Below are 16,059 nucleotides of genomic sequence, written 5' to 3'. Positions count from 1 at the left end.
ACTGTAAATCAAGAAGGGCAACGTACTCTTATCGTTCACTAGGAAAGACACGGAATGTAAAACATTTTTAAAGATTTTTATCATATCTCACCGCAAACGGTTTATCCTTCATCCTTGATCCCAAACAATATTAAAAGGACGTATAAGCTTAAATGGCAATGGGCACAGCACATTGCCCGAAGAATGAATGGCCGATGGGGTAAAAAGTTCTTGGAATGGAGACTGACGACCAATCGGCAAAGCGTTGGATGGCCTCCCACTAGATGGACAAATGACCTAGGACGGTGCAGAGCGCGGGGAACCGGTCGTAGTGGAAATGTAGAGGAGTGGCGTACGTCCAGCAGTAGTCGTCAACAGGCTTAAACGAACAAACAAATATATATTTATTTATTTTTACTATAAGAATATGGCCTTTTAAAATCTTGATGAAAACCATTTACAATCTAAAGTCTCGCCACATCACAACTCACACATATTACAAATGAGAAGCACATTTATTACGAAGAACAAAACAAAAGCGATCATCGCCATCTCTGTGCAAACAAAGGACATTTTGATCGTCATTTTTCCCGTCAAAGTTTCATCTTCAAGGGATATTCGCGTCAAGTGGGAGATGATAAGGTCTACGATTGTACGAAGTCGGTTCAGCATCGATACCTCAGCCTCTGTTGTGGACAACTGATTGCTTCAATCCGGTCACGGTCCTGTAGATGATATTCTGTCGGATATTACAAGGAGTTGTAGATAATCTGTATGCGTTATTCTATTTACCACTAATTTAATTTTCATATTTTTAAACGCAATTTTTATATAAAAATCTCAAATGGGAACAATTTAAACTGGCCTCTAGTAAATGTCGTAGTGCTTTCTAAGAACGGCAGTAACTAGGAACCGTCGTTTAAACGCTTAAATCGCTGGGATATTAACGGGCCAACTAACCAGTCACGGCTGAATTGTAAATAACAAAGGCAATCTACTCGATATGGAAAAATCTATCTTAATACTCTGAAACTTACGCTATTGTGTATGATTCACAAGTACCACTCGAAGACTGCAAAGTGGTGTGAATTCAGATCATTGAACCTTTCAGGGCTAATCCGGCCATTAAGTTCCCACAATCGGCGCGCCAAGTGCTAAACTTCCCGAAATAACAAAGGTCATGTGTAAAATAATAGTCGTATCTCAGACCTTATTCGACACGCAACTTGCAAAGGGTAAAAGCACAAGGCGACATATAATCGAACATGATACCCCGGCCTTGACCACCTGACCCACCTATTTATTGCTACCCACTGCACATTTTCCATGAGTACAGACCATTTGCCCCAGTGGAGTTATTTATCGCTTTATTTAATCCATTTATTATTTATAATATTATTTGTGATATCTCGTTGCAGTTGACGTAGCAATTTAATTAATAAAGAGGAATCCTGAATTAATAGCTTAAAAAGTCTTAATTTTTCTATGAATCGAACACGTGACCTAAACGCAACTTCTTAGGGCGGTATGGTGGTTATTAATTGTAATTTGTTACAGTGTTGTAGTAACATAGTTATAAACTGCATACGCTATGAAATTATAGACGTCATACAAGAAGTGTTTGCAGCCTATTTTTAGTTTAGGTATCTGAAGCACGAATGAGTGAGCGGACCGTCTGTCTTTTATATACAAAAATCAATAAAATACAGGGTTTTTACTACGCGTGTACGGCTTAATTTCACAAACATCGCTTATAAATAGAAAATGAATGTGGTTAGAAGTTAAATTATGCCATGTTGACATCAATAAGTTCGTTATCGTGTAATTTTGTTTATGGCCTCCTCTTTAATCATACCACTATCGGCTATGTTACTTTATATGCACGTATATTTTAGATTTACTTCATATTATCATCGTGATTCAACATCAATTCAATGTTAATAAATGTTTGGTCTATATTATTGTATCGTATCACATGGATTATTTTCATTTACATAAATTTGTTTAGTTATTATATTGAATGACGAATTGCCCGGATCCAGGTATTATTCCCGGGAGAAGGGAAGCTGTAGATACAATCAATTACCAATTAACACGTATCCCTTACTTTTACTAAGGCCTGGGCTTAATATTATCGACACTTAATAGCGCAACACCGCCTTCACTTACACTTGCAGCGTTAAATTAATAGATCATTTGATTTTAATATGAACCAGTGAACCAAACAGTGAACGAAGTGCGAACTATTCATTGTTCAATCTAATGGACTTTCATAATGACGAAACGCGATGCAGAGCAGCATTCAATATTATAGCATTTAGATCAGAATAATACTTATTTCATTATGCACTAAGTACAGCAAAACAACATTATAATCATATAATATTTGTTAGTTATTATTTTACAACAGCTTTAGTTACTATTTAAAACCAGGAATACTAATAATTTTAAATTTTTGAACATAGAGAGACTGAAGAAGGCAATGTATATGTATATATAGCACGGTTCACTTTCACCTATTGAAACCGTTCACCCGCATTTCAGTAACTTACTCGAAATACAAATCGATAGCACAAATACTTTTGTATGTATAAAAATCAAGAAACGCGATGATAATTTCGATTATATCTAGGATCTATCTATTAGGACGTGAAAGTTACGTCCGCCCGTTACGAGCGCCGAGCGGCGACTAGCGTACAGCCAGTAGAGCCTCGGAAAGTCCTTTTTTAAGCTTGTCACAGTAGCTCTACCGTCTACAACATCTTTCAATCAGAGAACGCGGAAGCGAATTTACAACAGAGTTGCACAGCTCTAAATCGAATACTCAACAATTGAATCCCCTAACAGACATGGCTTTAATTTTGAAGCTCTTGAATTGCCGTCATCCGGAAGTACGTAATTCTGACACCCCTTTCGTTAACACCGTAATCATCAGAGCACTTGGCAAAATCATTGATGTAGATGCCCTCAAAAGTGGGTTATTGTTTTAGGGGTATCGAACTCGCGGTTAGTGCATTAGCACGGCCAGCCTGGCACACAGCCATTGGAAAATGCCAAATGGAACACGGGAACACCAGATCTTCATTATATTGATTGCAATCATTTTTGTATGAGGTAACCCTTGTTCTAAATTTTTACCGCAATCAAAATGATGGGAACGATTCCAATGCCTGTTTTTAAAGATGAGGACTTTTCACAAAACTAATAATATATTGATTAAAAAAACATACTTAAATACAAATAAGCAAAATTGCGATTTGTTGAGTTGTTTGACGTGTTGAGGCGTTTAATTTATGTTAATTGTGTTCCATCAATGTAATCTGGTGATTTCATTTAATATTTGACTCAACATTTCCTAAATTATATTACGATATATAACTTATTCAAGACTATCGCTGCATATACGGGTAACAATAGAATAATAGTGTGCACCGTACAGCACAATGTTGTCCGCCGGCGTCGCCTGCGATCGATGCGGCGAGACGGTATACGCCTTAAAGGACGACGGCTTTTTAAAATAACCCGGAACCAAACCCATAACACACGAAAACCGCTCTTAAGATATAGGAAATACCTTCTACACTTTATTTTAAATTAAATTGCAGTCTAGACACGAGTCGGAACATTGAATGCATCGAATATTTGTGCTCGAGAGCAATACTGTAACCTCTAAACCTCAAAGAACTAATCTTCCGTGGAAGCATCATTTCAAAATAATTAGTTTACAACACTTTCCCAAAGTGAAATGTGTCAATGAGTCACGCCCCACAATAGATAATAGTGAGACATGTAAATTGGTGACATTTTAGTTCAATAACAGGTTCTTTGAAAGATAACTGTAATTGCACACAAATTATCAAGCACCTGTAACGTGTTTTTACGTCAGAAGAGAAATGTGAAATGATTTCATTCTTCGAAAACCAGAAACAATAGCAAATAACAGTACTCGGGAAACTCTTAGCTGACACAGTTTTATTATTGACCATTTAAACTTAATAATTAAATTTTTATTTATGTTTTGACTTATATAACTCTTCGTAGAGTTTTGTTTACTTTGTGTAATATCATTTTTATTTTAAACTTAATAGGTATAACATTAAAACATTTTTTAACTTTTAATTATATTAAAAACTTATTTCACATATTTTTCGTGTTCATTATCAAATTATCATATGGAATGGGGTGTTAAAGAAAATATAATTGCAGTGATCGCCTTGCAAAGGTATAAACATTATGTTCGTATATCGTACCTACTATCAAAAGATACAACAACACTTCGTCTGTCGAAAACCAGAAAAGATCGAACTACGAAGGCTGTTGATGCTGTGTCCATATATAGGACATGCTCTAAATCAATCTTTATAATTAAGGAGAGTGGATTGATCAAAATGCCATCTGTCGCGATACGCAGATGAAAAGCACAGAAATATGCTCTTTACTGATGACAAAAATTTTCACGAGTGAAGAACACTACAATAAGACAAATGATAAAGTGTACGCTCACAGTTCTAAAAAAGCTGCTCAAGTGTTCGGAAAGTCCTGCGTCAGTGATGGTTTGGTGTCTTATGAAGGAGTCACAAAACTACATTTGAAAAAATACTGTATATTTTTCCTTTCCAGCAGCACCTGGTCACAAGGCACGAACTACGCGCTCTTCTTACCCGCTCTACGCCCTTGACTTGCGAACTGGTAGTAAATGTAAATTTCCAATTAATTTAACTTATTTTTGACGTTCATAAGTGTACTTGTTTACCTTTATGAATAAAGATAGCCCAGACCTCAATCATTTAGACTTCAAATTATGGTCAGTTTTAAAGGACATGGCCTGCTCTAAACAACACGGTGACATTGAGTCTCTTAAAAAATCTATGGAGCAAGCAGTGGCGTGATTTCTCTTGGAAACAGTGCGTAAATCCATAGATTCGTGGCCAACAAGCTAGGTAAAGGTTTCGAATTCGAAAAGATTCTATTTTTTTTTGCTGAGAATTTAATAAATATATAGGTATAAGTTTAATAATATAACATTACTTCATTAAAAAAATGCATTTTCATTTGTAACAGAACTTATGACTGGACTAGATAACGAAATATCATAACTATAAGCCCTTGTAGATAGTGGCAATCTCTAGTCTATAAATAGAGGTACTTTCCAGAAAAATGACTGTCACACATCAAAGTCCCTTACATTGAATTGAAAGTCTTGATTGATAGGACAACTATTTAAACAGTCCTATCACATTGTATTCTTTTCACATAGCAACCGAGTTGTTGAACATAATTTAAAGCTAAGGCTAAATTTGTATAATTGGCTGTCTTATCATACCGTTAACAGTAAAATAGGAAATTGAAAAAAAAAACACATATGACGCATAATTGGTGGTGGAGTTCTCCAAAACTTGAAGAGTTATAACCGGATCATACATAAATAGGTAAAGTATTTTCAGAATAAAGAAGAACAGAAGTCAGCCCTCGGTGCCGCTAAGACTATTATCCGCTCTAGATACATGTCGTCGACACTGTCTTGCCGATTCTTGGTTTCCTTATATATATTTCCATGTCGGCTAGGTTAAAGTTTTTCTTTACCATCATATATTTCTGGCCCAGCTTGAGTACACGTTACAGGCGGTGGGAAATAGTAATTATATCCTCCGAATTACATAGTCTGGCAAATTACTGTTAAATCAATAGTCGTCCAAGTACACTAGCATACACTTGGCGCACATTTTGAGCTACATGGAAACGATCGGCGGCTATGGAGGTCAGAACTTGTACACATCGGGTCCGATGATCCGGCTGATATCAATCCTTAGAGTACACAAACACATAAACATCGTCCAGTCTGAAGGCCGTTACCGACAAGTTATTGACAGATAACTGTCATCCCGCCTTTAATTGATAAGGCTTATTAGTTTAAACATCATAATAAGTCTCACTAGTTAACGCTAAATAGTGATTCCAACTTTCGGTTTTTCATAAAGTTGACAACACCATAATATTAAAAAAAAGCTTTCGGTTTTTTAGTTTTACGCAAGAACGTAAAATAACGTCGAACCAGACTTATTCATTTTGAGAAGGATTTTTCCCCAACCTATTTAATATTTACAAAATTGATTTTATATGGAAATATTCTTACGTAGTTCTATAGTAGTCATTTGTAAGAGAAATAATAATGATGACAAACGTGTTTGACGTAATGTTTTATTATAGTGACAATTAGATTTAGGTCTTTGAAATTCCGGGTGCGATACGCGACTTCAAACATGCGCAAGCGCCGATGGTAACACGTGCAAGATCCACTAATATATATTATTTACGGCATTATAATAAACACAATTATACTATTGCTATTTTTCTTACGTATTTGTAAACCCGCAACTTTTTTTCGGTTTTCGGATTTGCAACTTGCTTCACGAGTCAAGCTACCAACACACAATTATATATTTAGCAGAAGCAATAATACTTCAAACTAATTAAGATTTTAAGGAATTTAAATGTAAATAGACTTATTGTACACGTAGTATCAAAAATGGCTGCTAAGGAGTAAGCAGTGACGATTCAAAGTCAACATCTTTTAAATCTATTCATTTACTTATACCGTGGGTTTATCAAATTCATTATTGCCAACATATAGAAATATTGCTTACAAATCACTTTATTTCTTTCTCATAGGGCAAAGGGCAGTCAGTAATCTGAGTTTATTTATCAAAGAATTTTTTAATCATAATGATAACCAGCTCTCTGAGCTTTTTAACCTAAAACAAAAATCGTTTCCGGGATACCCGTGACCTATGGAATACGCCAAACGTGGAATTCCTGTCACTCTACTATTCAGAGCCCGCGTGAGTTACTTTGAATAGGCTCAACACGACCGCACCAAAGAGGCGCAGTCATTTTTATATTTACTCCATATGCTGCCGTTAGGTACTCGAAGCACGCGCCTTTAACGTCTACAGCGTACATAACATATTTACAAACGGTCGCTGTGCGTAACCTCAGCAGGAAATAGCAACGTATCACCTTACACCTATAATTGTTTAATTAGCGCTGTTGAGGAACATTTACAGTGCTATACGAGTTGCTACTATTATTACTTATAAGAATGGATAGGTCTTCATCACGCAAACAGTTTTATAGGATATAATCGTCTCATGTCTTGATAGTGAAATGGCGGCTCTCGCTGACAATGAGGTACGGAAGGAGAATTAATTGTTTGTATCAGTGAAGCGAAACAGTTTGAGTTACTTTGCAGTGAATATTTTAAATGAAACCATTACAAATCGTAACTGAACGTCCAGTGCATTGTGTACGGGCTTATCTGTTGCAGTAATCTAGGAAATTGATATCAATCATCGCAGCTCATGGACTTTCTACATTTTTAAAATAAACTGAAATGAAACCAGCCATCTATTTTGGTCCCTCCTTTTGACCATTTAGGTAACGTGAACATCGGCGGAGTGCGAGAGTGGGTAACCTTGATCGGGCGGCGCCTGAGCATACGCGCCCTTTGTTTGAATATAAATACACTGACGACATGTCATGATTCACAATTGCACTTATCGTGACTTCAAATAAACAGAATAATATTTATTAGGTAGATATAGTGCTGATTGTATACAGTATGTAAAGTGTTGTAAGGCAGATTATTTCTATAAAATTCTTATTTTGAAGCAAAAACAGCATTCACGTCACTGCCGTGACAGCAGAGAAATATTAATGCAACTGACACACAAACAGCTAGGATCAGCTGTCAGTAGTCAGACAATAAACCATAGTCTCTCGACAAGCATGGGGAAATCCTGCCTCTCGATATAATTAAAGAGGTATTACTTGAATAATAAGTTTTTGTTGTCACATTCAAACATAATGATAATCAGAAACTAGTACCATACATTAATTAAATTTTTTGGCTCTAAAGCGAACAATATTGATGCGGGGCCAAGGAGGCAGATATTATACAGTAGACACGATTCGTTGATCTTTAAGAGCGATGACATTTTTGCTACTGGTTCCATACAACGTCGTCGATGTACGATATGTTGTGAAATATCAATACAGTCATGTAATGATGCGATAAGTTAGTCACGAAAGATAACTGCGACGGAAGTTTAAAATAACTCTTCAAAGAAACAATGTAACATAATTTAAACATGATGGAGCATCTTTAAATTAAAGCCAGACTTTTATTAGAAATTCGTGACACGAAAATGACAATTTGCCTCAATAGTCAATCCTCTTCCAAAAAATAAACCATTGCCATTGAACTTGCTGTTGATAATGACTAAATATAGAGAAGAAAAGAACCTGATATAAAATTTATGGCCAGTAGAGACAGGAGCAACTGGACTAGCAGTTAAACTATATTCAAATGGAAGTAAGAAAGGCGGATAGGTCGTTGTCAGTACCTCAGCTACTTACTATAAACTGAAACTAACCAGGCGCGACCTACGGCGTACCTATATGGTGGCTCCCGATGTACACTTAAAGTTATTACAAGTAGACGCCTTTTCAACTCTCATGTGGTTGAGCTTTTTTGGGTTAAAGCGCATGCGGGAATAGGAGGGAATTAAAGAGCAGACCAACTGGAAATTTATATAATAATAGATTCCTCACACCGCATCTAAAATGGAAAAAAAATTATACCACAAATATAGAATTGGTAATACTAAGCTATTCCTACCAAGTGTGGATGCATTAGTATAGTAAAATGCAGCCTGATCCTGGTAACAATACAGCCGAAGAGACGATAAGTGTCCTGAGCGACTGTCCAAAATATGGCTACGAAAAGAACAATACAGAACAACGTATCAATAGACAAAGTCACTTCATAGAAATTATCTTTAACAAAATTTTAAGTATTAATAGACAGCAGTGACCTTACAGTACAGCAATTATAACGAGGAAATTCAACAAATAAATTGTTACTACGCTAGTCGATCCTATTCATCACGTTAAAACAAGTATTCGGCATTAACGCTTTATCAGAAAATACTTGAAGTGCTGATAACTTCATGTAACAAATAGATATTATACAGTACTAAAATATTAATTAGGTATGATAAATCTACTTGTTGGGTACAAATGTAAAGAATTATTTATCGTAAAGAAAGAATTAGGTATCGTTATAAATATGTTGAACTTACCAGTTCCCTTTTAACATTGTAAATATTGCAAACCATTACATACCTGAAACTGTAACAATAACTGTATTATTAAATGTCATTCAAACCAATATTAGTTAAAAACAATGCTCGTAATCGTTGATTTTGTGACCTGACTGACCTTTCCTTACATTTTTTTATTCTATTGGCTCTCGCAGATCCAGATATTCATTTAAACTAATAACAAACTTGTTGGTTAACTGTTAATTATTATTCACTTCTAATTAATAGAATGTAATGATATAATATGAAAATTATAAAGTGTACGTGGAGTAGAATCATACAATAATTCTGAGAGAAATACGTTACAAATTCCTAGTTAGCACGATGTGAGAATGACGCTGTCATCGTGGAAACCAGGTTAAGCGAACTCAGGTAAAAGCAAAATAGCTGTCTATTAGTAACTATTCTTAAACCTGCCTAATTTCGTCTTTTCAAAAGGCACACAATGAACTAGATCACATACAACTAATTGTGTTAAAATAATAATATTTTTAATTTAATTTAACTACAAGTCAAAGTGCCAGTAACAAAGGCATTTAATAGGGAATTAGACGTTCGAAAATATTGAAAAAGTCGAAAATTGACTTCCAAACCATTCTCCGAAACAAATCTTTTGTCACAGACAATATTTATACTGACCGTAAAGTTATAATGAATAAAACATTTCAAAGGACTTGTACTTGGTGTTTATTACGTCAGCTTCGCAACAACTTTCGCCGCAGAGATAAAAATGTCGTTCTTAAATATTCCTTGGCCTACAGCAGTTATTTATGTTCATCTATATGTATAAATTCCCTTCTAATTTGATAGCATATGCAAGCAATATTGTGAAGCGCGTTTAATTGATTTTTTGTATAAATCTATACCTTACCGAATAAAGCACCATTGGAATTGATTTTAATCTGTAACCTAATAATAAATGCGTATTCTATGGTAGGACTAGAGTTTATACTTTGCTATTGAATTACGGCTGTGAGACAAACGCAATTATCAACAGAGTAAACAAACAATTAGAAACATTATCAGCACTTGTGGTTGTCTGAGTGTATGATATCGCACTTCGAGTATGTTCGAGGACTCCATTATATTCATTTCAAATTATGCGCATTGCATATTTCTTGCGGAAACAGAGCTCGAGGGGAAGAAAGATATCAGTTAAGACTGAAGACTATATTACAATATATTACAACGAAAATAGTAAATGTAAACTTTAAATCAATCTGCCCTTTATTTAATGTTTTTAATCTCACTCACTGTCTATGCAGCATAGAGATCCGATATACGAATACATAATTTGATTATAATAAAAATAATATTTTAAAACACCTATTTCTTTTATCTCTCCAATTACTGTGTGAGATGCAATATCATCTACGCGTAATATAAGCATTATCTGGTTGTAAACAAAGCAACAAACATAGGTTTGTTATTGTCGCAACGACACGTTATCATACGTTATCAAACGCTATCTCGATGCAGATGAAATAATAACATAACCTATAATTAAGGATACATTAAATGCACCACCTCACACAGTTTCTGTGGGCTACAACGAACTCCGGAAAAAAATACGGCAGTGCTCCAGTACCTGGGCGTTTTCCGCGATAAAAACACCCTTTGTCGCTACTCCTCTTTTCGAAGACTCCTCTTTTCGAAGACACTTCTTAAAGCCACAGCCAGCATCGGAATACTTGGCGTTGACATATCGAATCAACCAAAAAGCTTGGTGTGCTCAGCAAGGCGACACGATACTTCACTCAGGGCCACCGCTTGCAACTCTATAAAGCGCAAATTCGGCCCCACTTAGAATACTTTTTTCACCTCTGGGCGGGGGGCTCCCTAGTACCAGCTCCTTCCACTTGACCGTATTCAACGAAGAGCGATTTGAATCGTCGATGACCAATCCCTCTCCGAGCGGCTTGATCCTTCGGCGTTGCGTAGAGATGTGAGGTCACTGTGCATCTTCTAGCGCATTTACCATGGAGAGTGTTCAGAGGAGTTGTTCGGATTAATACCTGCAGCTGAGTTTCATCATCGGACGTCGAGGCAGAACACAAAATTCCACCTGTATCACCTCGACATCCGCCGTTTCACAACTGAGCGTTTATCAAGGCAATTTTTGCCGTGCACCACCGTTATGTGGAAGCACCTCCTCACTAAAGTACTTCCGAACCAATTCGACTTAGGGTCCTTCAAGAAAAGAGTGTACCAATTTTTATAAGGCCGGCAACGCACTCGCGAGCCATCTGGCTTTGAGAATGTCCATAGGCGGCGGTATCACTTTACATCAGGTGAGCCTCCTGCCCGTTTGCCCCCTGTTCATTAAAAAGAAAATTAAACAGCCGCATTGGAGTTATCTGTAATCGTAGCTTATTTTGTTAAATAAATGAACCACTTCGCTGGCTTAAGAATATAAGTAACGATGATTTAATTAAATTTTCATAGGTTATGATGTTGTTAATATATAAGTAAGTTAAACAATGTTTCGGCGGTAATCATAGTAAATGATCGTCGATTTTAGAAAGCGCTTAGGAGTTCAAAGTTTTTGCACTTACATAACGATTCGAAATGACGGCAAAAACTTACGTGACCCACTTGTCAATGTGAATAATAACAGTTTCTCTCGATGAGCGGCAAATGCAAAAATTATATATATATATATATTTTTTTTTAACATTTAGTGTTATTTTTTAAATAAAAATGGTATTATTGTCTGTTTGCTTAAGAATTATCATTAAAATGAAAACTATAGATACGTGCTCTTAGAATATGTCCGTAAATGGGTTATATAAATAAGTCGTTAAGTTTATATGGCGTTGGTTTATTCCACGGGCCACGAGCTTGGCTAATCTCAGAGACTACAATGTACGCTCACGTGCCGTCCGCACTTCAATAGTACTATAACACTGCTAACACGTTACCTGTATCACCTAATCACAACCACGGTCTATAAATATTAATTATCATTCAACTATTTATTATACGCTGAGGGTATTTCATAAAAACTTGATGAGATTGTGTAGTGTCAAGATTTGTTTGAATATTAATTTAATATTTATATATGAAGGCTTGTTTAAGTCGTTACGACCTTAAGGCGCGCTCTACAAGCGGTAAAACAAATTATACGTTTATTTGACTTCAATATGTAATTGGTGCCTTCAAAAGAAGTGGAGTCCATGGGCGTCGGTTAGACTAACTAAATGACCCGCCTGCTCCTTTACTCCAAGTCTCCATGTCTCTATGTAAAACACATACACTTCAGTACTTTATGATTTGAGCACACACTCATCAATCACGTGTATACAACAGGAAGACGCTACAACGCTGTAGTCATTCTACATAAGTCTCACTTAAGTATATGTTGTGAAGGTGTAGGTATATTTACGTTAAATATGAGGTAGACCGGAGACAAAATATACCTGCCCCATACGGCGAGACCCTTGTAGCTCTTCACACACTTACCCGTAGAACAGTATTGGTTCGTCACAGAGAAACAATTCGATATTCAATGCTAATCTATTCAGTCGAGTCGTAAATTGTCGATACGTCACTTCCTTTATTTAAAATTAAAGTGATGATAAAAGCGAACCTATTGTTTTGATTGTAGTCAAAGAACAAGGCATCCGACATATAAAACCTTATTTATAATTACACTTATTATTTAAATAATCTATATTCTGACGGAAAGTAAATAACGACAATGTCTCATCAATATAAAGGCATTATGCTTCTATATCATTTATATTCATAGAACATCTTATAACAAACAAGTTTAGTGTACCATCTGTAGCTCACTATTTATTTTATACTATACTATACTTAATAATATAAAAACGTGGATACGTAATGAACATTACAAAGTAAAATCCTTTCACACAAAAGACGATTATGCAAATGCTTTCGCTTTCAACTGTAAGGTCGACGCCTCCGATATGAGTACAGATAACCAACAAGTTTAATTATGAAACACACATATATGTGTGTGACCACTAAATCATTTTTTTCACTATTCGCAGTTCAATCACAACTATTTTTACATACGATCTTATCAAGCCGGTCTTCTATATAAATAAACTAACAACCGGCTCCGCATAATGTAAACATTGCTGAGTAGAGAACAAGTTCCAAGTATAGTCTTCAATGTATCGATTATGTACCTAGTTTTGTATGTACATTAACTCGTAACGGACTCAAATAATTTATTAGTAATCGCTTATATACACAGAACAATACGCACCGAAAGGTTTCCTAGAGCATTGACGTTCGCCGCTGTTGGTGCCGAACGCTTGCCCCATTTTGCACACAAATAAACAAGATAATAACAACAAAACAGCTGATCACTGACACCGACCGCGTCCCATAGCACAACCGACCCAAGCGAGTCGTAGTCCGCTACTGACGCCTACAAGTACAATCTCCCGAACCGTTCGCTGATACACAGATAGGCAGCCCGCTCCTTGTGACGTTGGAGCGTGTCACACCGAACTATTTGATAAACAGTGATTGTGCCTGATAGACTGTTGTCACTGATCGTAATCTGTCGTCTTTCTTTATAAAGTCGCTCTCCATCCAACTAGCAATCAAACACGATCGAATCAATAGTCATCTCATACTAACGACACAATCGAGAGAAATGCTGCAAAAATCGACACGCCACTTGAAACATGCAAAAGAGAGTTACACACCGGAGATATAATTATTTAGATGAACATCATTTTCACAATTTTAAGTCATATTAAGAGGCGTGTTCAAAGCGCCTAGCCTTTAAAGCGCTGAGTAACGAGTGCGATAAATTGCTTTCATTTTGTAGCAGGCGCTCTTTTGATGTAAACCGCAACATATTATTATCATGTCTTTGATGGTCCGAGCTAGGGTATTTCAAAGACATTTTATAATTCCATTTTATTAATTAATTAAATTTGGCCTTCAATTAAATAAGACTAACAATTTTGAACGGGGATTCTGTTGGAGAAGAATGTTGTGCATTTTCAACCAACTAAAGATTACCACAAGACTGTCAATATCATTTACAACACGGGCGCATAGCTACTGTGGCCATATTGCCAAGAGAGCACCGGATAGTTCCGACCAACTGATGGTAGAGAGGAATGATGGCAGGAGAAGTCGAGGTCGAAGGTACCGCCTACCTCAACATCTCGAAGGATCGGAGGAAGACAAGCACGACCTTCAGTAATGAAGACTAAAAAGAAGAATAATAAACTCATATCAAACAATTCTAAAATTAATATTAAGAAAATATGAGATCATTGAGAATGGCGAATCAAGAAATTAAAGGGATACAGCAACAGCCAACTAGATACGATATGCAATCGCACTTTGTTTGTTTTATCCTAACTGCACGCAGTCTGAAGCGGCACTGAAGGAGAGTTCGCATAACAAAAGCTTATGAAAAACTGTGTTCTTCAACTAACTCTACACATAGTTCACTGTACTATTTTTAAAACCAAGCATTAAAACTGCCAGGTTCTGGAGTGTCAACACGAGCGCTGAATTTTTAAACAATAGAAAAGACCCCACTTCAACATGATATTATATTATGGGTCGCGTCTGTTGGTGGTTTTTGAACGTTTTTAGTTCTTATTTGAAGTACGTTAGAAACGATTGTACCGCTGAATGATGCTCCTGTCTGTATGCGACCACGTTAACCTGCCACCCGCATCCAATCTTTAAAACAATTCGCTCAGAAAATTTCCAATTCAGTTATCGGCAGTAGACAGACAGATCCCTCGCTCGAAGCTTGGGAAAAGTCAATGATTTAAGCCCTTTCAATAGCGTAATTGAAATGAATTTCCTCACTGCGGTCGAACATTCATCGTATATTTTAGGAAAATTTACTTGCAACAACAAAAAAAATATTATATTAATATGCTAGGATGTATATGTAGGTTACATAGTCCAAGTAAATATATTTTCCTAACAAAAACCGACTTCTGGCGAGTGTGAGGGTCTGTGAAAAATGTATCTAAGCAAGGATGACACTAATCGAGCCCTAGATCGGGCTAGCCCTAATCGAGACCAGGCAGCACTGAGAAATGCCTTAAGCTGCTGATTAGCTCAGAAAAACTAATTACGTCATTAAACAACATCCGTTGAGGCATTTTGTGTCGACGTATTACATACGTGCCAATCTCTTAATTCTCCTTTTGGATTTCTACACTCACTGTGTAATACTCATAGTAAAATGATAGCAACATACTAAATGTCATGTAGCCTGCACTGATTAATTTAAAAATTATTAAAACTTAAATAGCGGAGAGAGACGTTAAAACAGATGAACAGATCGAAATAACCGCAAGGTCAGTGTCGCGCGGCTCATCTGGACATGAATGTCATCATGTTCGTCTTCATTACTGGGTGATCAAATTTTACTGTTATTGAAGTCGTTCACAACATTTATACAAGCCATAGAATGGAGACATTGCCTATTAAAGTGATATAACCTGATGATGAACTAGAGCGCGGCGTGTGCAGCGTTGGAGTGCGGGAAAAAGGAAGCATTGGTGCATTGAAATAGATTTAGCCTAATTGCCGCAAGGCCGTGTGTATATAGCGACAGCGCTAACTTCACACACATTTACATAACCACGTTTCGGATACTAATTCAAAAAAAGCAACACCGATGGGCCAAATCTCATTAAATAATTGTCACAACACATAGGACGTCAACAAGTACAGAAGAGAAATAGAAGAAAACAACAATATGTTCATGACTAATGTTAGAAAATACGGGTCAAATTTAAAGTTCTCAATTTCAATTACATATACTTATATGTGTATATTATTATTATAAGACGTATATCGTAGGCGTAAATGACTAGGTCTAAAGTGCTTGTCACTTCCTGCATATTATATGTAGCAAAGTAATTAAATTGAATCTTTAAAGATATACCAAAGCTGA

The 16,059-nt window shown here is 36.2% G+C and overlaps 1 protein-coding gene across 3 annotated transcripts in view; it reads right to left on the bottom strand.

Annotated features, from left to right (window-relative positions):
- Positions 1–16,059, bottom strand: part of LOC123714987 (E3 ubiquitin-protein ligase znrf2) — a 33,810-nt gene that overhangs the window by 6,080 nt on the left and 11,671 nt on the right. The window contains exons 1-2 of one of the 3 annotated variants that reach the window (XM_045669725.1): positions 13,378–13,548; positions 9,163–9,168 (exon numbers count right to left, since the gene is read on the bottom strand). The exons of 1 other annotated variant lie outside the window; for it this stretch is intronic. In XM_045669725.1, the coding sequence (XP_045525681.1) occupies positions 9,163–9,168; positions 13,378–13,435 (64 nt within the window). In that variant the 5' untranslated portion in view covers positions 13,436–13,548. Of the gene's footprint in view, positions 1–9,162; positions 9,169–13,377; positions 13,549–16,059 lie in introns of those variants that run through there. One more of the 3 variants, XM_045669723.1, reaches the window with a different exon arrangement.

This window comes from Pieris brassicae, chromosome 10 (assembly GCF_905147105.1).
Source record: "Pieris brassicae chromosome 10, ilPieBrab1.1, whole genome shotgun sequence".
In the NCBI taxonomy this organism is placed as follows: Eukaryota; Metazoa; Arthropoda; class Insecta; order Lepidoptera; family Pieridae; genus Pieris; species Pieris brassicae.
Note: the sequence above shows the minus strand (reverse complement) of the source record. Positions and strands in the feature narration are given on the sequence as shown.